The sequence below is a fragment of the Tursiops truncatus genome, chromosome 3, assembly GCF_011762595.2.
Source record: "Tursiops truncatus isolate mTurTru1 chromosome 3, mTurTru1.mat.Y, whole genome shotgun sequence".
Classification (NCBI taxonomy): Eukaryota; Metazoa; Chordata; class Mammalia; order Artiodactyla; family Delphinidae; genus Tursiops; species Tursiops truncatus.
In genome coordinates this window covers 105,002,462-105,026,842 of record NC_047036.1, presented here as the reverse complement: position 1 = coordinate 105,026,842, position 24,381 = coordinate 105,002,462, and the positions used below count along the sequence as shown (strand labels likewise).

General features: G+C 43.1%; 1 protein-coding gene across 4 annotated transcripts in view; it reads right to left on the bottom strand.

Moving 5' to 3' along the window:
• The window catches only part of MEGF10 (multiple EGF like domains 10), a 372,223-nt gene that overhangs the window by 13,830 nt on the left and 334,012 nt on the right, over positions 1-24,381 (bottom strand). For 3 of the 4 annotated variants that reach the window (XM_073802464.1, XM_073802465.1, XM_019924338.3), the window contains 8 exons: positions 24,187-24,307; positions 23,218-23,381; positions 20,856-20,958; positions 8,080-8,226; positions 6,751-6,885; positions 6,098-6,226; positions 4,609-4,737; positions 2,305-2,433 (listed from right to left, as the gene is read on the bottom strand). In XM_073802464.1, coding sequence (XP_073658565.1) covers positions 2,305-2,433; positions 4,609-4,737; positions 6,098-6,226; positions 6,751-6,885; positions 8,080-8,226; positions 20,856-20,958; positions 23,218-23,381; positions 24,187-24,307 — 1,057 coding nt within the window. The remainder of the gene's footprint in view (positions 1-2,304; positions 2,434-4,608; positions 4,738-6,097; positions 6,227-6,750; positions 6,886-8,079; positions 8,227-20,855; positions 20,959-23,217; positions 23,382-24,186; positions 24,308-24,381) is intronic. The other variant, XM_073802466.1, reaches the window with a different exon arrangement.

The following is a 24,381-nucleotide window of genomic DNA, read 5'->3' as shown; positions in this document are numbered from 1 at the left end:
AAACTACGGGATAGAAGGGGACTACACTGAAAAGTGTAAACTAGAGATGCTTCTTTGAGAACATGTACTTTTTTTTTTTTTTTTTGCGGTACACGGGCCTCTCACTGCTGTGGCCTCTTCCGTTGAGGAGCACAGGCTCCGGACGCGCAGGCTCAGCGGCCATGGCTCACGGGCCCAGCCGCTCCGCGGCATGTGGGATCTTCCCGGACCGGGGCACGAACCCGCTTCCCCTGCATCAGCAGGTGTACTCTCAACCACTGCGCCACCAGGGAAGCCCGAGAACATGTACATTTTAACTGTAGGCTTTAGGAGCCTCCTGACAGCACATTCTGACTTGGATTAGCTGGGAGCAGGGGAAGAGGGAGAGGGCAAGCTTTGTTAATTTTCTAGGTAAGAACTTCATTTACCACAGAAAGGCTCAAAATTTGGATTTGCAGGTTGAAGACTGAGAGACTAAAATAGTGAGATTTTTATGATGTAGAAACTTGTAAAGGAGTTGGGCATGAATTTCAAAGAATATACTAGGCATGTTAAATGTAAAAATTATCATGACAAAATACTGATGTTTTTTGTAAAGTGAGCAGCAGGGGGCAATGTGCTATTACTATCAGAGCTCTCTGTCAGACACAGGGTTTCTATTTACACATGAGCATTAGGAAAAGTCTCCAAAAATAAGGACATTTTTTTTCTGATTTTTTTTTTTTTTTTTTTTTTTTTTGGCGGTTCGCGGGCCTCTCACTGTTGTGGCCTCTCCCGTTGCGGAGCACAGGCTCCGGATGCACAGGCTCAGCGGCCATGGCTCACGGGCCCAGCCGCTCCGCGGCATGTGGGATCTTCCCGGACCGGGGCACGAACCCGCGTCCCCTGCATCGGCAGGCGGACTCTCAACCACTGCGCCACCCGGGAAGCCCCAGGACATTTTAATTTGATGTTCAGAGTCATCACGGAAGCACTTAAAATGTTTTTATTTAATAAGCCCATAACCATTCTGGCATTCAAGTGAAAGTCAGTTTAGAGCCTATTCTGGTTTCTAGGCATATATGTATGTGTATATATGTTTAGACATTTATACACATACACATAATATTTATATACACAAAGCAGTGTGCAGGCAACTGTGGGACTCAGTATCTGTTTCATGATTAAATGAACTAGCAGTGCAAAACTAAAATGGGGCCATCTCTGTCCAGGCTGATTCCTGGATGTCACTCTTGTTATTTACTAGATGGGAGGATAGGCAGATATATTCTAGAGTTTGGCACATAGACAGCCAGGCAAACCTGGCTGTCCAGTGGTGCTGTGAGGTTCTGGGGAGGGGTCGTGGAGGGAGAGTAGTGCTTTGTTGCCGAAGTCCTACTCTGCTGATCAACCTTTCCAGGCCACATTGCTCCTACAGCCATGTAATCTTTGTTGCATCCTCAAGAGCACACACTCTGTAAGCAGGATGTAAACATCCTGCACCTTTCCTGTCATTTATGGTGAAAGAGTGAGCCTCATACGGCCCTAAGACCTGATTTATTCATCTTGAACATTGAATGAAAGTCACAGAGGAAGGGAACGATAAACTACTTTGAAATACTCAGTCTAAGGCTAATGTTCTTACAGCCCTGTGAGCAGATGCACAGCTGCTGGGGTAGAAATGGAACCATAAGGATGGGGAATTCCAATAGAGTATATGCTCCCTGAGTGGGATTTTTACAACAAAAAAATTGAAGGCAATATATTGTCTGGAAGGTTGTTAATACTCAGATGAGGAGTAGTTAGTGGAAACGGTATAAAAGTACTATCAAGAGAAGGTTGTCAAAAGCATGGCCGTGTTTGCACGGACTCACCCCTCCCCCACGGCGGGGCTGGCACTGGGCTCCCAGCCCCTCTGCCCCGGTGCATCCAACCTGGCCCTACCGAACGCACACCCCTCCACTGCGAGACCCTGGCACTGCCTCTGCCGTGAGGAACGCCTGACTGCCTCTTTTAAAGCTCTGAGCAGCCACATTCCAAAAATAAGAAGGGGAGAGAGAAAGAGCCAGGATGAACAGATGGAAAACTTGAATTCTGTCTTCATCCTTGTAGCCACACCCCCTCCACCCAGAGCGCTGATCAGGTCCTCAGAAGAATTTTGAGGACAAGGACAGCCAGCAAGAATCCCAAGGTAGCGGGGTCTCTGGGAGGGGAAGGAAGTCAACCGCGCTGTTAAGGGACCAGCCATCAGGCGGAACAACCTCAAAGCTGTGGGTCCTGCCTTCGCATCGTCAGGAGTTCTAGGGGAAATAACAGCGCCTAGAGATGCCTCGCTCTCACACTCACTCTGCTCGCAGTGCTTCCCCATGAAGCCCGTGCGGCAAGTACACTGTCCGGAGATGTGGTCGCAGTCAGCTCCGTTTTGACACTGGCATATCAATGCACAGTCCTTTCCATAGAAGCCCAGGGGACATCCTGTGCGAGAAGGAAGGACAGCAGAGTCAAGAGCCCGCTGAGGAGAAACCCAGCTCCGCCTCCAACATGTTTGTTTGAACCTGAAGGACACTGAGCCCGTAGAGAGAGAATAAAGAGAATAAAGCACATCGCAGCTTCTCACAACGGCTTCTTTGAAGTCCCAAGATGGAGCTCTTGGGAGGAACTTGTACTTCAAGAGCAGGGAGAAGAGCAGTTCCATGCCTGGGGCGGTTTAACCATCACTGGTATCCCTGGAGGCAAGCTGGTGTCTTCTAACAAATCATTCCATCAACCCCATGGAAGTCCGGGGACATTTCCTTTCATGTTTTTCAGTCAACTACTAGAATCCTGGACTCAAATTCCATGGACTGAAATGAGTACTTTGTTAAAATTACCTACATGCTTTTACTTATAGTACAGAATGTCTCCAAATCTGCTACTAGCCCTGTCCTCCTCTGTTACTCTCTTATGTAATAGTATCTTCTTCAGCAAAGATGTGTGGTAGAATTCTGATCTTAATAAAACCTGCAATTCATATGTGCATTGCTAAAAAAAGCAATAAGCCTTCTTACTGCTGCACAATTTTCAAGACCCAGCCTACTGGGGCCTTTGGGCTGAGAACATGCACAAGCCCTATAGGCTTTCCTGGGCCAGCAGCTGCCCTGCAAGAGTGTTTCAGGGCTCTCTGCCATCAAGAAAACTTCAATGCGGGCTGCTCAACGGCTGTTTCCAAGCATCACATGTGCTTTTTAATCTTCCCTTTTTCTTACAGAAGTTTTAACGAAAGCTCAACTTTCAAGAAACAGAGGCAGAGCATGGATGCCAGCATGCAATGACATCATTTCCACATAATTATCCAGCACCTACTCTGTGCCAGATTCTTTTCCTGCATCCTCTCATTGAATCTTTTCAATAACCCAGAAACACAGGGATAGATATTCTCACCCTATGGATGGAAACTGAGCCCAAGTCACACAGCCAGCAAATGGCAGGATGGCAGGGCTACAATACAAACACGGGGAGGTCTGGCTCCAGACCCCATGTTCTTCCCAGTGTGCTGTGCTACTTTTACTTCAAAAGGTCTCCTGATTGAAGCAGGTCCTAATTTTAGAATTATGCACAATAAATTTTCCTTTTTCTTTTCTCTGAAGAGCTGAAAAACTTTCTATATATACAATCTTGGCAGAATATTCTTGAGACAACCTCCCTCCTCGTCAATTTTTCCTTTCAAATCACGGCTCAAGGTCTACACCCCCTTCTAGAAACTTCCAAAAGACTTGTTCAGTCTGTTCTCTAATTATGTTCTCTAATTAGTATTAAATAAGAGTTGACTGATTTCTGACCCATCTTTCTTCCTCAGCTCATTTCCGTGATTTAAAATTATATATTATTATTACTGATCACCATAATACATGCTTTCCTGTCTTGCCTCCTTTATTCCACTGAAGACAAGAGGGCAGAGATCAGTCTTCTTATCCCAACAGTACTGAGCTGTGGAGTACTTTGTACATTATACCCTATGACGCTAAAAACCTCATAGAAGAAGAGACAGTGAAGACATTGTGTGACATAAAATGGAAAAAAAGAACTAGTGGTTCTTAAAGCATGATGCCAGACTGACATCACCCCTTGGAAGGCTGTTAGCAATGTGAATCCTCAGGTCCCACCCCAGACCTAATGAATCAGACACTCTGGGAGCGGGGCCAGCAGTTGTGTTTATCCAGCCAGCCGGGTGATTCCGGAGCTCGCTAAAATTCAAGACCCACAGAATTGGTCTTCTCCAGGAGCACACATTAGGTCAGGCAGTGAGGCTTGTTGTCTTCACTTCCTTTCTAATCACTGCCACTTATCCTAACCTTTGTGCTGCCAGAATTAATGACAGGGAATCTGAGCCATGTAAATAGGGCCTGGTGAAAGGAGAGAAGTGAAAGAAGCTGCACACCGTCACTTATAGCATCGCTCCACCTCAGTGTCCTGATACGACACAGGGACAGCAAACCTGGAACGTGGTATCTCTTAACTGCCTAGAGGAATTTAGACGTCTCAGGGTCACTGGGTGACGAAACTCTCCAAAGCCAGGAACCCTGGGGAGCTCAGCTCATGCATGCGCAGGGCAGGGCCGTGTCCCCTGGGGTGGGCCCCCCCTTGGAGAGCCTCCGAAGGCATGCCACTTACTCTGAGTGCAGTAGAGCCCCGTCCAGCCCGGAGTACATTTGCATTCCCCATCGTAGGCGCTGCAGAAGGCCCCGTTGTGGCAGTTGCACGTGTGGATGCAGTTGGGACCCCAATGCACAGGTGGGCAGGCTGAAAGCACAGCATGCATGGAGAGCTCTGTGAGAGTCCTGAGGCCAGTACCCCGAAGAGAGGATCCCACCCGCCTTACACAGCTCCTCGCGTGTGACAGGTCAGCAGTGAGCATAGGGACTGAGAAAGACCATGCTCCACATCAGTCTCAATTCCGATGGTAATGCTGATGGCGACAGCAGCCATCATGACGGACATGGTATTCGTACACAGACTGCAGGGCGAGGTGGGCAGAGTAAACATCATTCCAAATTTACAGATTTAGTTATTTAACAAATGCACATTGAGACCTATATATGCCCAGCACTGTTCTAGGCTCAGGGGAGATAGCAGAGAACAAGACAAGATCCAGATCACCCTCTGAAAGCTTGTAGTTTAGTAGGGGAGGCAGGCAAACCAACCAATCACCCAGCCAGCCAAAAAAATAAGGGCAGTAAGGACTATAAGAAAAAATAAAATAGGGAAAGGGGGACAAGAATGATGGGGGCCACTCCTTTATGGAAGGCCTCTCTGAGGAGAGGACATTTGAGCAGAGACCATATGCACAAGATGGTGTGACTCGAGAGAAGTTAAGGAACCCAAGGTCATATAATTCACCTCTGTGATGTCTAAACCTGCACGTGTCACTCTACTCTAGAGCTGTCCCTAGAGGCTTGTTTTAAATGTGAAGGTTCCCATTTGTTTGTAAGACTTGGTTTACTGTAAAAACTCTTAACTGGACAAAGCAGAAAATAGTCAGATTAAATCATTAGGGGTCATCGCCTACTGAAGAGCAATCAGAACCTCAGATAAAGTATCTGTGAAATAACATTTAAAATTATGGGGTCAAATGATTTGATATACCAAAGAAGTACTTTTTATTCATACTAACACTTCAAGAACTACTTAAAAGAAGAAACACAGTTTCTATATGGTTACCCAGTAGGGAATATGGCCCCAAGAAGATAATAAATAAATATGAAGTAATTAAAAAATGAAAAAATTTTCTCCCATAATTGTGTGTACCATTTTTGCCCAAGAGCAAGGGAAAAATCATAGCTGACACTTGAAGTCTGGAATGAACTTCTGAATGGATTTTCTGAGTACAAGACCCTCATTTTACAAATGAAGAATCATTTTAGTGAATAAGCAAAGTGCTACCTATTTAGGTTCTTTCCAAGACATGAGTTGGATTTAAATTCGGGACCACTGCATAGAACTCTTACTGAGGGGAAAAAAGCCACTTAAAAATTAAAATAACATATCCTATAATTATTCATATAGTCTTTCTTGATTATTTAAGTACTCATACTTCAATCCTAAAGAATTTGAAAACAAATGTAAATAAATGGTTTATCAGTTGTTCCCAAACAAGACTTACGTTGAGAGCAGTCACTGCCGATCCAACCTGGGTAACACTGACAAGATCTGTCAATGGGGTTACAGGTTCCATTGTTGGTACAGGTGCAAATTCCTGCACAGTTTTTCCCAAATCTGCCACTGGGACACACTGTGAATAAATCATAGGTCAGAAACTCACAATTACATCTCATCTCACAGAACCCTAGACTCAGGATAGGAAATGACTTTAAAGGTCATCAACCCAGCCGTCCATTTGGTAGCTGCCTCTACTCAAGAGCATCCCTCATCCTGAATGAGCTCATTTTTACAAACATCTGAAGCCAAAGACCCTCATTAAGGCAACATAAATCAGGAGACATCACCACATTTCTAGAAATCTTCCTGGCTCCTTGCTCAGGGAGTCAAAATCCTTCCTCATATTGATTTTTCATGGAAGGCTGTTTCCAATTAAAACTGAAAAGTAGCACAGCTCAGAGAATAAAGAGATTGTGCTGGATTGGCAAGCCAGCTTTTCCAAAGCTCAGTCATATTTACAGAAGCTGCAGCCACAGCATACCAGAAGGCACCGCTAGCTGCTAGCTGAAGACGCACGTGTCCTTTGGGAAGCCTGAGGACAGGCTGCATGGGGCGTGCTCACCACCACGTATTTCTCCCAAAGCCTGCGCACCCTACCTTCATTGCAGAGGGCGCCTGTGAAGCCAGGCAAGCAGTCACACAGGCCTGTGATGTGGTGGCAGGGCCCACTGCTGTGCACACACTGTGGACACGTCTGGCTGCAGCGATGCCCATAAAAACCAGGGGAGCAGACTGAAAACAGAAAGGAAATAGTTATCTTCCCGGAGATGTGTTTCTCTCTTATTCCACATAAGGATCTAGTTCAAGTTTGAGGTAAAAAAAAAAAAAATTCTTTTTAGTGATACTGAGAATTTTCCAAGTATAAAACAACAACAAAAGGAATGAGGGCACTCTTTAATAATGAAAAGAAGCCAGTAAACTCTGAATTGCTTCAGGGCAGGCAAAATGTCTTAGTTCTCTTTATTTTCCCATTTATGGCCCCAATTAGCTCAAAGCTTGGCATAGAGCAGGGGCTTGAGGAATTTTTGTTGAGCAAATAAATTAAATAAATAAAATTCTAAACACTAACAAGGCCCAAATAAATACTTTCAAGCCACGCGTTAATCCTTTATTCTTTAAGAGTCATTTCTGGCAATAAATAGATCTACAGTCAGAATTAAAAGATTGTTCCTCCTCAAAATGGTCCAGGTTAACGACTGTGACTGAAAAGTGAAAAAGCAAAATGCTTTATAAGTAGGCGCTTCCCAAGACATTATTTGGATTTAAGTATAGAATGACAGCATAGAACCCTTAATGCAAAAAAAATCATAATCAAAAAAATAGAATAATGTATCTTACAATTAGTCATATATTCCTTTCTTGATTACATTTACTAAAAGATTGAGGGAAATCTTATGGATCACTCCCTAACTCAAAAATTCTGTTGACCAATGTCATCAGCCCCCATTTTGAGCTCTGCAATCCTATTTTCCCCCGAGCACTGGCTTTCAGACTACTAGAAGGACGTATGACTTGCCGCAAAGTTTGGCTGATGTTGACTTCTGGTAATTGAGGTAAGGCCAATGCCAAAATGGTTGAATAAAATAGTTACAGGTCAATGGATTTCTGGAACACCATTTGCAAGATTTAAGGCGGGATCAAGAAACTGATGATGATGCCAACGAGGCAATGAAATCATTCCTGAGAAGAAATGGCTAAAGCCCCATCTGTTAGGTTAGTCCTGAAGGTTGGAAAGAATGAAGCCTTTGGGGAAGGGCTATCGAGTGAGGCCAGCTCTGCAAAGGACAGGGTGACCTACGCCACTCTCCCCTGCCCTCGACTGCAACAGAACACTTCTATGAATTGAGGGGTGGGACAGAGATCAGGATTCTGTACACAGAGATCTGAGAAGGGAAGATGGAAACCGCCGTCTAACAAGACACTTACTTCTCTGACAAGTGGTGCCTCGGAACCCTGGTGCACACTCACAGATGCCGTCATCGGGGGAGCACGAAGCCCCGTTTTTACAGTAGCAGGGCAAGGAGCAGTTGGGGCCCCAGCGTCCCTCAGTGCACACGCTGTCACAGTGGACACCTGAAACAAGGCACACGGGCAAGGCTGAGTGAGAAGCCGTTGGGGCGGGCGCCTGGGATGATAAGTCAGAGACCAGGACCAAGGTCACCGTATCGACTCTGAGGTATCACGGGCAGCAGTGAGTGGGGATGATGCAAGGCTTAAAATCCACTTATACACACCAATACATCATCATATATTGGATCATATATCATGTCGTCATAACATTAAAATAATCCCAGAACTGTTTTCTGTGGCATCATAAAGGAGAAAAAATAGAACATCTTTGTTATACTGATTTTTCTTCTTTAGGAGGAGACAGCAGAGGAGAAGCCCAAGGGCTCTGTCTATTGAAGGCAAAATTTATAAAAAATACTATATCCTTTAGCCTCCGGCAACTTCCTCCCTTCCCCATTCTTTGTTTTTATGGAGAAATGGACAAAGTGTAAAAAGATAAGGTGAAGCAAAAGGTAGTTAAATTGTGTTACGTAAAGAAAATCTTCCCCTGGAGCAAACAAATAAACACAGTCTTAAAATATTTTGAAAATACAGTGTGCAAGACAGAAAGATATACTAATCTGTGCCACGAAATTCCTCTTTAAACATTTAATCTGCCATTGGGGAGACACAGGCAGAATATCACAAATGAAGTTACTCATAGCTGTTGTCTAAGCTATTGATTATTATGAACCCATATGCAGGTGTTTAACTCTCAATCTGGAAATAGAGAAACTTTAGAGTCAGTTATGAGTGAACAAATGCCTAAAGGAAACAAAGAAAATCCAAAGTTGCAAAAAATAAAAATAAAGCCAGGTTTTATTTGAAATAAATGGAAGTTTCTTTTGTAAATCTGTATTCGAAATGCCACAGGGGGCTCTTTCTTGTAAGTCAGAATACTTCACAACTCAAAGAAATGCTCCTTGCATTGAGAGGCAAGAAGAATGAGTTATAATTAGGAGTGAACTGGAGACTGCTGGCCTCAGACCAAGTGAAAACACAGTAGGAACAAGCCCACTCCCACTCTGACGATTCCAGAACACGAACTCCGCCCGCACCAAGGAGGCTGACAAGGCCCTGTTTTGTATTAAAGTTTTTGCTCCTAAATTGATTAGGAGAAAAGTTACCATGGCCCAAACCTTAACACAGAAGCAGCCCCAAACCATAAAGTGAACGTTGCTAACTGGTGGCCAGTCATTTCTGCTGAAATAACTCCACTTTTGACTGTTCCTGTTTTTCTCTATCTGAAAGTCTTCTGCATGGTACAGGCTGTTAAGTAGGCATGAAAAAGCACAGACCTCATTGTGTTTCGCTTGAACTTACAACAGACTGTTATTTTAGCTTGGCTGCTGGCTGAAGAAAGGCAAGCAGGCCTGTTAGAAGCCAATTGGGGTTTAAGTGTTCCTCATGAAATAAAACGTGGAATTTTGGCCTACTATGATATTTTCTTTCTTGAGTTCACAAATATTTGATCTTTCTTTCAAATCTCGTTCGAAAAACTGAGATGGAATTGCAAATGCTATGTTCCCCAATGTGCTAAAGCTGCCCCAGAGCCTTAGCTGGTGTTTTGACTCATAGCTCTACTAGGCAGAAGCATCAAACGGATTGAGGAGCAAACCACTTTGAAAGAGGCTGCAAATCTAAAGTTTGTTTTCCAAATTTGAAAGAAGTACCCATAAAGGTAACCCGCTACAGGCTTCACTCTCTATTCAAGTTCAAGTCCTGAGCTCTGATGGTGAGCCAGGACTCCTATTTAGCAGCAGCTAACATGGGACACCTGCTTCATAGAGATCCAGACGACCCTGGCCATTTTGGTCTAGAGCTATACCCAGGCAAATCCGAGTTAGGATTTTAAAGAAGTGGAAGCTGAATGATTATCTGGTTAATCTGAAAATCATCCTGAAAATTAGTCCTGAGTTTTGACACTTTTTTTGTGGGACAGGCGTTTGCAGGAGGTGGAGATTTAGCCATTTATGGTGATTTAGTTTATCAACTACTTACCAAATCTCTACATGACAATAAATGCAGTTAAGATGGAATACACTTTCGATCAAAAAGCATATGCTGCTTTTTCACATTAGAGATTATCATGATTTATGTATTAATTAGCACATTCTCAATCAAAGCATGTCAAGAAAAACACGCCAGGGCAGATTGGCAAATCAGAATAAAGTGATCCTTTATCTCATATCTGTTTCCTCTTCTCTAGTAGGTTTGTCCAGCTGGTTAACATAACCGTCCGTTACAATCAACTTTATCTAGGTAATTTTCATAGAAGTAACAAGGCCCCTGATATAGCAAGGAGATCCATTGCAAAGATAAGCTTTTTTTCACATGATTTACCCGTCATTTCATTTCCAGAGAATCACAGGGAATTCTAGAGATCATCTATCAAGCCTTCTGTCTCCAATCATATAAGCATATTTCAACAGAACCAAGCTTACATTTAAATAACTTTTATTTTAGGGCTGCAAAGAAGTCTTTCCTTGGCAAGTAAATTATAACAATTCTATTACCAACTTGCTTTAAAAATTCAATTCCTTTTTTTTTTTCTCTATCACTAGTAAAAGTGAGTCATCATTTTGCAGATATTAATGCCAAATCTATTTGGAGACAAATATAAAGCATGTTTCAGTCAAGGGGCAACTCCAGGAAAAAAGCATGAAGCTGTCTTTTTTCCTCTTGCTGCACCATTTTCTCCTATTGCTATTCCTCCCCTCTGGACCTCTATGCCCTCCTGTTATCTTTCATTTCATCCTACAGTCAGAAAAAGATAAGATAAATGTATCATTGCTGAGGTGTTATCTTCTCTAGAAAATATTAGTATTTTAAGACAGCACACATGTTAGAAGCCTAAGAAATAAATCTCTAGCTGTGGAATTTCAGGCAGTAAGGCTGACTGAAATTTAGGAGGTAGTACTGAGGTAAGTGCTTCTCTAGGTCACACTTGGTATATGGCCACTGATATGACCTCCATATAGGGCTAACCCTGCAATGAAACTTTCTCCAGGATAGGGAATTGTAAGTTTGCTTTAACCATTTTGGGGGGGGGAGGGGCTGTGTGTTTTGTGTGTGTGTGTGTGTATTTGTGTATGCGTTTTATTCCTTAATTATTTCCATTGTTCTTATCCTACTCTTTGCCAACCTTGCTGGAGTGCTATAAGACGTCTTTTTCTTTCCTTGTTTGTCAAAGACAGAAAAGAGAATTCAGCTCAATAAACATTCAAGGGGTCTAGAAACTGCTGGCTTGCTCGTGAAAGGTTCTCTAAGAAAGACCTCCAATTCTAGAGTGATGATGGCCCCAGAACAGGCATATCCAACCCTGTCTGGGGATCATGATTAGGGAAGGAGTTACCTTGTGAAGGTGGAGGAGGGTCCCAGGCTAACAGAATGGTGGGTGCAAGGTTCATGCCCTAAGAAGTATGTGTCTATCCTTCAGAAATCACAAGTGTTGGGGACAGCTGAAATTGGTGCTGGGAAAAGCAGGAAAGGCAACGGGGCAGCAGGCAGTGGTCACATAGGGAAGAGCCAAGGATGCCATGCTGTGGAGTATGAGCTTCCTCCTGGTGTTAACAGAGACCAGATGGACAATTAAGTAGGAGAGAGGCATGGTTAGATTTGTGCTTTGTAGGAGGGAAGATGATGGTTTGAAGACGATGAGCCTGGAAGAAAGAAGACATGTCAGGTGGCTATTTTGGGTTACCCAAGTAAAAAGTGATAAAAATGACAAGGTCTTGAATGAAATCAATGGCACCTGGGGGCAAGATGAATTCCACAGAGGTGCAGGAGAGAATGCAGATGAAAGACCATCCCCCCGCCCATATTCCATCCAGGGTAGTTTAGGAATTCTGGCAGCTCTGTGAGGGAGAGACCGATGATGCCTGCTTTTGTTCACTGCAGTGCCCAGCACATGGAGGGTGTTAAATAAATGTTTGTTGAATGAGTCAATAAGCACAGTTCCTCTTTCCAACATAATATTCAGAACCATTTTCCAACTGTATGGAGCAACCATATCATTCTTTGCTTCTCCGAAGAAGTTACGAGAAGAGCACTCAAACCAGGAAGCCCAACACATGAATGTTTTGTGTACCTAAAATGGGGACTCTTCCCAGCTAAGGGGGCGGAAATGTCTGCTCTGCTTATTTTGGGCAAGACAGACTTTGATGAGCTTAGGTGTGTGATTTTAAATGTTAGTGCAGATTATAAAGCAATAGAAGAATTATGGGACATCTTAAGGAAATTCTTTTGGAATGTTTATCAAAGTACAGATAGAGGCTTTAATACGAGTTAATTCAGGAAACAACTTCCTACACTATTTGGAAGAAGGGACAAAATCGGAAGGGGATATCTTAAAATTTGCAGGACTCTCTAGTTCAATGGAAGCATTTTTTCCTGATAATGTTCTAACACTGATAAGGAGGTCTGTGCGGGACTGTTTTTGCCAGGACTGAGGACAAAGAGCTCTTTGACAGCCTTCACGAGTTGCTAGGCAATGGCTGAGTGATCGTGATAAACTTCAGCTAAGCAGCTCTAAAGAAATGTTCGTGCATTTAATGCCTGATGCATTATGCCCACGGTCTCCACGTGAAATCAGCATTCACTAGGCATTTGTGATGGCATGAATGCAGTAAATAAATCATCTGGGGTGTCATTATTTCCCCTCTCAGAGATCTAACCCAAACTCCTTGTCTTGCTTAATTGTTTATATTCCTCATACAAGTATTGCAATATTTGGGGCGTTAATGAATGAAGGAAATGATTTTGATTTGATGTCTTGTTCCCGAGCAATGAGCTACTAAATATCTATTAGAGCAAAGAGTGAGATTTGTTAACAATCACTGGGCCTGGTGATTATAGGAGAGAGGAACTAAATTATTTAGTCATAACATTATCTCTGCTTTTCTAATCCTCTGGACACCTGAAGCAGAGGCGTATGGCAGTGTAGACAAGTGACTCCCTGGCCTATCCACCTCTGCCCACACAATGCCTTCCCTGAGAGTCATGAATGTCTTCCTGCCGTCCAGGGGCCGGTGCCACCTCATCTTCCTGTTCCTAGCACCGAAGCACTGCGGTTGCATACAACGTGGAGATACTCAATAAATGGTTGTTAAATCAAATTTTTCTCTTTCGATACCATAAACGTTAAAGGAAGAAGGAACTGCTATATTGGTAGCCAAGTTGAAAAAAAATCTTGATAAATAAATAATGTAAATCAGAGATGTTTGTATTTGCAGTGGCAACACAAAACACCAGAGAGCATGGCCCGCCTTAGTCCGGGCCCAGATAAAAGCAAACAGAACGGAATGCCAGGCAGATTAGGGATCTGGAAGCTTGGCTTTTACAACAGCCTTTCTTTTGGGAGGGCGAGCCCCTCCCTCCACCCTCACTTTAGGGACCCCATGTTCTGCTTTTAAATTACTCCCTCCCCCAAGACCATGTGACAGACAGACATATGCATGTGCTAAACATTTCCCACCCTCCAGCCCCAATATCTTAAAGGGTCAAATAACGAGTCATTTGCACTTGTGGCTGATTGGGTGCAAAGCACGTTGATTAAAACTCATGTGCACTTCAATTTGCACTTCTATGTCACTTGACAAAGAAAGTTGGGTCTCCCCTTACTATGACAATTCAGGCATCACCGATCAGTGTCCGAAGCAGCAGCTCTCTTACTCAGCTGGTCAAACTCGGTGAGTGTGGGGAAACTTAGAAAGGGGGACTGTCCTTCTGGAGAGGTGCTGGGACCACTGCAGGCCTGGTTCTGCTTGCTGAAAAGAGTAGAAAAGCTGGCCTCTTCTCATGAAGTTGCCTGCAGTGTTTCCTCTTTCCAGTGCCCCCCTTCCTGGCTGAGCTCAGACGAGCACCCCACCTCTCTTCCTACTCTCCTTTCCCCTCCTCATCATTATCCACGCCTTGCTAGTCCCACTCTCTATCCTAAGACTCCTAGACTTTGCTTTGGCATCTTAATCTCCTTTCTCTCAGTTTAGCATTTAACTTTTTTGTTCCGGAATGAATGTATCTCTAAGCCTCCTCTAGTCTTTTGCCACTGGCTATGAGGTTTTCTGTCGCAGAAATGCTCCCATGGACTCCAACCTCTTCAATCACTAGAGTAGCAAGGTAGAGCAGAAGCCAACCCACAGATGGGTAATTGCCCCTGCAATTACCGGGGTAACTTTTTAAATAACAGACAGGGCCAACAGGTAAGGTTGTGCAGGTTGTACACTGCACAAGAGCCCCTGGCTAAAGGGCTAAGTTAGAGCAGAAATCCAGCTCGTTGCTTTCTACCACCAAGAAGCACACCCTGAGGGAATTCCAAATCTTTTCCAAATTTGTCTGAACGGCACTTTATGGGCTGGCAATGGCTCCATCCTCCTCCTCATGCACCCTCCAGACTGTCATTTAGTAGGTGTGAAGTGGGGATCAGGAATACATGAGTTAAAGGAGTTCCCAGGTGACAGTGATCTTAGCCAGGGTCGGGAACCAGCCTGCAGACTGCATATCCTCCCAGACAGCTGGAATGAAATCTTGATTAGCTGTAACACTCAGCAAAGAGGTGATCTAGCTGACTGAAGTCAGAGCAGAAAGGAAGGGGAAAAAAAAAACATCAGCGTGTTTCTGTTTTTGGGAAAAACTTTATAAAGCATATCACTCCACTACTCTGGAAACACACATACACACACACACATACACCTAACTATATTTCACTGACACCTGGAATTTCAGAATAATGATTTTGAAGAGGCAGTCTCATTTTATTAGAGTGTGTGTGTGTGTGTGTGTGTGTGTGTGTGTGTGTGTGTGTGTAGCAGAGGTGTGGGAGAAGGAGCCCAGGACACAGCCTATATCTTGTTGATGTTTCATTTTTTCCCATTTTTTTAATGCAATCTGCCTCTGTTTGATAAAGTAACCTATTGGCTAAACACATCAATAAATTAAGGTTTTAATTAAAAACATATAATAAAAGTGCATGTCTCTTCTTTTAAAAAATGCTACATTTCTTTTGGAAATAGTATCTGGGATGTCAGATGCAACTTTTGGTTAATATTTATGGTAGTACATTTTGAAAACTTATTTTATGACTAGGTAAAAATGGGACTATCAATTATAGTAGAAATAAATAAGAGTCTTGTTTCCTTTAAGAAAAAAGACTGTCAAACATTAGAAAAGAGAGTGAAGTTACAAGGATGGTGATGAGCCCCTTGGTGAGAAAGCAAGCTGACCTCCTCAGTATATCATGTCAGTGCCTGACTTTCTCAATGTGGGTGTGTCAGTTTCTTTGCAAAGAGGGATAAAGGTCTCTTGACCCTTCTTTCTGGATCCATACTCGTAGGCCAGATCAGCCTCTCCCCATCCTCAGCGGCTGAGCACATTTGGTGCCTCTACAGTATCTTGACGATTTGGTCGAGGGAAGAGCCCAGGTCCCTGTGTTAGATTTCATTGATTCCTTCACAAAAGCCTCCCTATCATCCCACATACTTGCTACCGTCTCCAGCGATTCTCAACATTTCACCTACAGCAATCTCCACAATAAGGAGGAAGGCAAAAGAATCACTTGCTTCCCTGGACTGAGGTTACTTATTTTGCCCCAAACCTGATATCTAAAGGAAAAGCAAAGCTTTCTTCCTATTTTGAAATGTCTTTATGAGGCACTTACTCAAAACAAGTATGTAATGAAAAATGATGAGTCTACCCAGTTTTGACAATGAAATGGTGTTCTGTGTACATAATACAGAGTCTACTCTTCTTTCCTTTTAGAAAAATAAGCCAATTCTTGATCCAACTGTAGGGTGTTTTCCAGAACTTCAGGAACTTTCTTTTCCTCTACATATGTTTGCTTATACAAGTGTGTTCTGTTGAGTGCAGGGGATGACTGCTCTAAAAAATGTCTCCCAGCAGTCTTAGATACTTACAGACCAACAGCCCATGCAGAAGACCCATAGGAATTAAACACTGGAGCCATGAAGCAAAGAGATGGTGGGCAACAAGTGATAGAACAAATGAAGCAGCAAAACTTCTTCCCCTTTGGAGAAGCAGACCAGTCACAGATGGACAGAGGATTACAAGATTATGTTGTGTGGGGCTTCCCTGGTGGCGCAGTGGTTGAGAGTCTGCCTGCTGATGCAGGGGACACAGGTTCGTGCCCCGGTCTGGGAAGACCCCACATGCCGCTGAGCGGCTGGGCCCGTGAGCCATGGCCACTGAGCCTGCGCGTCCAGAGCCTGTGCTCCGCAACGGGAGAGGCCACAACAGTGAGAGGCCCGTATACCGAAAAAAAAAAAAAAAAAAAAAGATTATGTTGTGTGACAAAGCCACCGTATCCCCACAGGAGCTCCACAGGTCTAAGGCCAGATGGGATCATTTGTCTTACCCCATGACCCAGACTATGGAATGTAACTAACACATTTTCTAGCTGGCTTCAGGCTAAATCATATCTCTTGCTTTTCTCATGTATACTAGCACACGCTTTTCACAGGCTTGTTCTAAATCATCAAAGCAGGTGTATACTTGATCAATGACTGTTGTGTTCAGGAACATCTCACATTTCCTCTATATTCATAAGACAAAAGTAGATTTGGTGGAGTATGGCCCAAAACAAATGATGTGACTTCTCTGTTAGTTAAGTTCTGAATTTGCCAGGGGGCTAAAATGCTATTTGCTTCACTGTGGTCTTTGAGAACTTAGTACTGGTCACTACATTTGAGAACTTCAAGAACGCTGTGAAGTCACAAAATCTGGTTTAATCCCTGGAGGGATGTAGTTTTAACATTTAGTAATTAAGAGCCAAACAGAAACATGGGAAGGTGGAATTTCACATTGGGAAGTCAGTTATCTCAGCCTTTGCAAGTCAGGGAGGAATTAGAGGGCCAGGGAGTCCTTGTTTCTGTGGGTAGCTCCTATCGACAGAAAATGAAGTCTATTACACAAGCCTTGACCTGTTTCCCAAGGTAGCTCTCAAACACTAGAAATCAAGCACACTACAGTTTTTCTCAGTTTACTCCTGCCAGAAGCCAAAGAAGCTCTCAACAAATTCCAAAGGGCTGAGAGACACCACTGCAGAGGTTACTGTTGGCCTCCTGCGTTCAAGGATCTGAAGACTTAATATTGATAAGTTGGCAATATTACTCTCATGGATCTATTTATTCAATCCTCTTTAATTTTACACCTTGTTTCTTTGCAGGAGTTAACATGCTGATCCTAAAATACATATGGAAATTCAAAGAACCCAGGATAGCCAAACAATCTGGATAAAGAAGACCAAAGTTGGAAGACTCACATGTCCCAATTTTAAAACTTTCTACAAAGCTACAGCAATCAAAAGAGTATGTTACTGACATAAGGATAGGCATATATATCAATGGAATAGAAATGAGAGTCCAGAAATAATTGCTGTCACATTTATGGTAAATTGCTTTCTGACAAGGATATCAAGACAATACAGTGGGGGAAAGAATGTTCTTCTCAACAAATGGTGTAGGGACAACAGGATATTGACATACAACTGAATAAATTTGGACCCCTACCTCACACCATATATAGAAACAAACTCAAAATGTATCAAAGACCAGAATATAAAAGCTAAAATTATAAAATGCTTAGAAGAATACTCAGGCATAAATCACTGTTATCTAGGATTAGGCAATGGTTTCTTAGATTTGACACCAAAAGTACAAGCAACAAAAGAAAAAAGTAGATAAACTGAACTTTATAAATATAAAAACTTTTCTGTGGCAAAAGACACCATCAAGAAAGTGAAAAAATAATCACAGAGGGAAAATGTTTGCAAATTATATATCTGAAAAGGGACATAGAGCTAGAATATATAAAGAGATATTACAACTCAATAATAAAAAGACAAATAACCCAAGTTTAAAAATGAGCAAAGTATCTGAAGAGGTATTTCTACAAAGAAGATACACAGATGGCCAATAAATACATGAAAAGATGCTCAACGTCATTACTTATTGAGGGAATGCAAATCAAAAACACAATGAGATAAGGTTTCACACCCACCAGGATGGCTATAATCAAAAAGATAATAACAAGTATGGTGAGGATATGGAAACTTCATACACTGCTGGTAGGAATGCAAAATGGTACAGATGCTTTGGAAAACAAGTGCAGTAGTTCTTAAAAAGGTTAAACTTAGAGTTACCATACAACCCAGCAATTCCACACCTAAGTGTATACCTAAAATATATACATCCACACAAAAACTGTACAAGAATGTTCATAACAGTATTTTTCATAATAGCCAAAAAGGTGGGAACAACCCAAATGTCTATCAACTGATGAATGGGTAAATAAAATGTTGCCTATCCACACAGTGGAATATTATTTGCTAGTCAAAAAGAATGAAGTATTGATATATGCACCAATATGGGTGAACCTTAAAAACATACGCTAAGAGAAGGAATCCAGTTACAAAATACCACATGTTATATGAATCTATACAATATCCAGAATAGGCAAGTTTACAGAAACAGAAAGTAGATTAGTGGTTGCCTAGAGTAGAGAGAAGGGTGTAGAAGGGTGAGTTGGGAGTAAATGCAGAATGACTGCTAATAGGTACTAATAGGGTTTTTGTTGTAGGGTGGTAATGAAGATCTTCTAAAATTGATAGTGGTAATGGCAGTACAATTGTTTGAATACACTAAAAACCACTGAATTCTACACTTTAAATAGGTGAATTCTATGATATGTGAGTCTATCTATCTACCTACCTACCTACCTACCTATCTATAAAAAGGTTGCTAGTTATCAGCACTGAGCACCATGGTCCTCTCATATAATTCTCAGAAGTCTTCATCCATGCTGAAAATAAATCTCAGCGTAACTTCCCTCTCCCCCCAGCACTTCTTGGACTAAGTCCATGCATGGCAGTAGGGTGTAAAAGTTAAGAGAGCTGGCTACACGGTGGGACAGCATTGGTGCAAATCCCATTTCTCATGTTTACTGACTCTGGGACTCTGGGTCAGGCCACTTAACTTTTCTTTGCCTCAGTTTCCTCATCTGTAAAAAGGAGAAAATAATATTTTCTACCTCATAGAGCTGTAAGCCTGCAGTAAGCGCTCAATAAGCATTACTTATTATTATTTCTCTAGAGTCTTCTTTGTGTGCATTTTTGCTAAAAGGTAAGGCCACTCCATAATTTCCTCAACATGACAACTCTGGTATGCAGGCTAAGAGTCTTCTCTGAAAGACCCATCTTCTGAAAATATGAACCATCACTGAAGAGAATACTGGGCTCGTTACCATCAATTTCTCTTTTAGAGGACAAGTTAAAAAACTATTCTCGAGGATACTGAAGAATCACCAATATGGAAGCAGCTCTGTCTTACAAATCCCCCTCTCTTCTCTAAATATATATACAAATATATTTAGACACAAATATATACAAAGGCACACACAAATGACTTCCAATGAGAATATAATTTTAAATGAAAGTTTTGGTGCATTTATCTACCTCTAATCCTGTCTCCAGTTTAACAGGATTTCACTCTAAGTTGGCAATCAGCATTTAACATTTCAATTTACTTACAGAAGAAATGTTCATCAATATATTCAGTTCATTCTTTCCAATATCTGATAACTTTCCTATTGCATTCCCATTAGTAATTTTTCTTAACGAGGGTTTAAAATTCTATTTTTTGTCTTCTTTTGTCTTCTTAGAACACCCTTGAACTGACGTATCAAAAAGAAGAGCAAGATCCCAATTTGCTTGAGCATTTAGTGCCATCTCCCAAGTCTATATATCCTAAGTAAAAACATGGTTCTTCTCCCAAGACCACTGTTAGTTTGATAAACTTCCTGGCTGAAACCAAGAAGCCATATAAATAAGGAGAAACTTCTACCTTGTGGTTAGAAAATTTGTCCTCAATCATATTATGAATTTTTTTTTTTTTTTTTTTTTTTTTGCGGTACGCGGGCCTCTCACTGTTGTGGCCTCTCCCGTTGCAGAGCACAGGCTCCGGACGCGCAGGCTCAGCAGCCATGGCTCACGGGCCCAGCTGCTCCACAGCACGTGGGATCTTCCTGGACCGGGGCACGAACCTGTGTCCCCTGGATCGGCAGGCGGACTCTCAACCCCTGCACCACCAGGGAAGCCCCATATTATGAATTTTTAAGACAAATATTATTGTAAGAAATATTTCTAGTAATAAATATTTTAATATTTGCATATTAACCATAAAACTATTTAATAGTTTTGCCTCACTGAGGTGAACTTATTTTCTTATGGTTTATTTCAATCATTCTTTCCTCAATGCTCAAAAATACCACAGAGGTCTTGCTAAACTCTTCACAGCAATTCAGTTTTCCCTTCTTGATGACGTGAATTCTGATAGCTTATTGGGTTGGCCAAAAAGTTCGTTCAGGTTTTTCCGTAACATCCATACCAGAAGGCTCAAGAGAATTGCTCTTGCCTGATTCAACAAAAAGTCATCCCTGGATTACAGATTAATTAGGCCTAGCAGTAATACTTCTTGGGTAAAAATTTGTCCGCTTCCTGGAGACTTTACCATATTTTCAATTTTTTCTGAAAAGTTGACCTGTGCATGTTTCTCTGAAGTAGCAAGGAACAGCGCTAGGCACAAGTTGGCGTGTTTCCCATTTCAAGTAGTTTCCCATTTCAAGTAGTGGCCCTTGGTTCTCACCTGACCATCCGGGGAGGCAGCGGCAATGGCCCGTGGTGGGGTGGCAGCCATCTGCATGGCTGCAGTCACAGCGCTCGGCACAGTTCAGCCCATACGTGCCATCCTGCATGGAAGATAGCAATGAGGGATGGGAATCCCATGGTGGGAGATGAGAGGGACCTCAGTCAGCCGTTTCAGAAACAGCACCCTCCCCTCCCAAACACCTCTCAGCAGCGTGCATTACAATCACCTCTTCCCATGTCTTCTTGGCCCCCCAAATATAGGCTAGGCTGTAAGAGGTAAGCATTTTTAAATCGCTCAAACCTTAGTTTATGTCTACCATACGAACGGTGAACCAACTATGCCAAACCAAATATAGGTAAACATGCCAATTAATTAAAATAATATTTATCTTACCATGAGCCACAACTCATAAAAATATTGTCTTTTTGTTCCTAAAGATTTTTATAAAATATTTCAGTACTCCTTACAGGGCATTTATTTTCCCCCATTGAGGTATAACTGACATACATTTTATTAGTTTCAGGTCTAAAATATAATGATTCAATATTTGTTTATATTGTGAAATGATCACCACAATAAGTTAACATCTGCCACCATACACGGCTCCAGAATTTTATTCTCCTACAAGGCATTCTATTCATTAGTGAAAAGGGAAGTCCCTGACCCACATAAAGAAAGCCTAAAATTTAAAAAATAACAGTTCTAATGATGAAGCTCATTTCCATAAATTGCCAATGAGATACATAGAACTAGGAGAAATTAACATCTTTTGTCACTTTTCCTAATTAGCATCCTCCTCTCCATGATGCCATCGAAACCACATGAAACATTCTGATTCAACCTCCTGAGCCAGGATGCAGTGTGTGTCGGCACCACCCCCACCCCCACCCCCGCCCTCATCCCCTCCCAGACCTTAATGTTTTCACATGCACGTCCGCGTTGGTGGTCCAGCAGAGATGAGACTCTTCACGGACGTGATCATTTAGTTTGTGGGAGAGGAATGAAAGTTCTGCATTTATAAGCCCTGCTCTTTTGCCAGGTCCTGACTGAGGGAGAGTACTACAAACCTCCCACAGCACCAAGCTGCAAAATTACCAACAGGGAGGCACCGAGAACCAGCATTAAACAGGTAGTGGGTGTTAGATGGCATAATCATTTGTCTAGTGCTTACTAAAATAAAATATTAAAAAAACACTTTTAGGTTCTACTAATGTTTGTTCTGGCTTATAGGATTTAGCTTTGCTACAGTGTGAGCCACTAAACCATCTTCAGCCTTTGCTGATTTATTAATGCATCTAATAATATACGAAAAAAAGGACTGGGGGCTTTGCTTTGTCCACACTCAGACTGGGAGTGAAGGGTGATCTTCAAGCCCACCTCAGAGCACTGATAATCTGTTCACTGGTGGATGACAGGAGGCAAAGCTAAGCTAACTTTGTCCCAGGGGTTTGGAGGGCATGGAATAGCCTCCGGTGAGATGCTCTCTAGCTGCCAAATGGGCTGCACTTAATGAGGAGGAAGCCCAGGGAGAAAAGCGCTCTGTGGAAGGACCCCCTCGAGGGGGCCAGTTCAGGGGGTCATGGTGTCACCTCACCATCAGATGATCCCCGGGAGGCAGAGAACACACACCACTGAGAGAATGCTTAATGGCTCGGGAGCGTAGGGAGAGAGAGCAATGGAAAAGAGGGAAGGAAACTGGCCCCGTGCGTGAGAGGAAGCAAGTGAAATGGGCTGTTACTACAGAATGCACTACCCGTTGCCCACCCTGTTGGCCTGCGGCACACTCGGCACAGGGGTTCTGATGATGGGTGCCTCCAAAGTAGGTCAAGGGAACAGAGTCAGCCTTGAACCATGGAAATCTGTGGAGATTTGTGTTACTTCAGAGATATCTGTGTTAAAAGGCAGCTGTTTCCAAACCTTTCCCCACCTCACTGAGGCTTTCTGTGACACCATCACCACCCCCTTTCAATGTCCTGCCACTTTCCACCCCAAAGCCTGGAGGATTTCCATTATAATGGAAACACAATATTTGGAGAGTTGACAGGCATACACTGGGTGTTTGACAAATGCTGGTTACTGGCTGCCACGAAGATATGGGTATATTAGAATAGAGAAAACAGAGGGGAATGGTGGCGGGAACCAGGAGAGAGAGGAAGGGAGGGATTCTCACAAAGCTGCCTAACTAGTTTCCACATCTATTCCTTTTCCTATCCTGTATCCAATCTGAGTTGAAACACCTCAATTCTTCTAGTAGTCACTATGGTTTGGTTCACTACCAGGCACTTTAAATCATGAAGTCTGCAAAAATAAGCTAACCCTCTGGCATCAGCTCCTCCCGGCCCTCCCAGTTGGGTCATACCTGGCAGGGAAATTCACATTTCTCCCCACGCCATCCAGGTGCACAGGTGCAGGTCCCATCCAGGGTGTTGCAGGCTCCGCCGTTGAGGCACTGGCATGTTAAGTTACAGCCAAAGCCCCATGTGCCACTGGGACAGCTGATGGAGCAGTCCACCCCGTGCCAGCCTGCCACGACAAGAGTGCCAGGGCACGTGAGCAAACAAAGGCAGCAGGGAGCTCTGCCCAGCCTTTCCAAGCCACTCTTCACCTGAGAAACATCTCAGAGGTGCACAGAAGTGCCCCTGCCACAGCTCAGGGAGCATTGGCTCTGCCATGTAAAGCCTCTATCAGAAATGAGCTAAAGCACCCGCACAGCTGTCAAGGATGCCAACGCTGAGAAGCACTACCGGGCTACTGGGGGAAGAGAGATGAAGTGAAGTTGCACAACGTACATCACTCACTGTCTAATGCGCAGTGATGCACATTGTGGGGTGCTGAGTTTTGTTCAGGTCAGCAAATGAAATATTTATATGGGAGGGAGAAGGAAAGTTTGCGTTTGAAAGAACAACCCCATCTTTAAAGCAGGAGCCCATGAACCATGAACAGTGAGTATCCAGGATGCCGGCTGCTGCAGCAACTGTGAATAAACACGATCCGGCCCCCACGTACAATCAGGTGCTTGGCTGCATTCTTGTCAGGACTCCAGGCCAATCAATTTAGGGGAATGGACACATGTCTGCTTGCTTACGCTTCACCAAAGCACAGAGACTCACAGACTTTTGGAGCTGGCAGCGACTTCAGAGATAATCTCATGTGAGCCTCTCCCTTTGACTCACGAAAGCAGGAGAGCTCTCCCTGGCTAAGGGTCTTGCTGAGTCCAGGCACCGTATTTCTGCACAGCTGGAGCTAGAATCCTAGTTAAAGTTTCTTTCCTGTGCTTTTAGGAGTTAACAGGACTAGGATCAGGTAACAGACTCATTCACCCACTCACCTGCTTTGCAAGTACAAGACCCATCCACAGGAGAGCAGACAGCGTCGTTTCTACAGCCGCAGAGAGAGGAACAATTTATCCCATAGGTTCCCAGAGGGCATGGGGTAGAGCAGTCAATTCCCTAGATGGGCGCAAATAGGAAAATGCATGCAATTTTACCACATGAAATAAGGCCAACACAAATGAACAAAAATA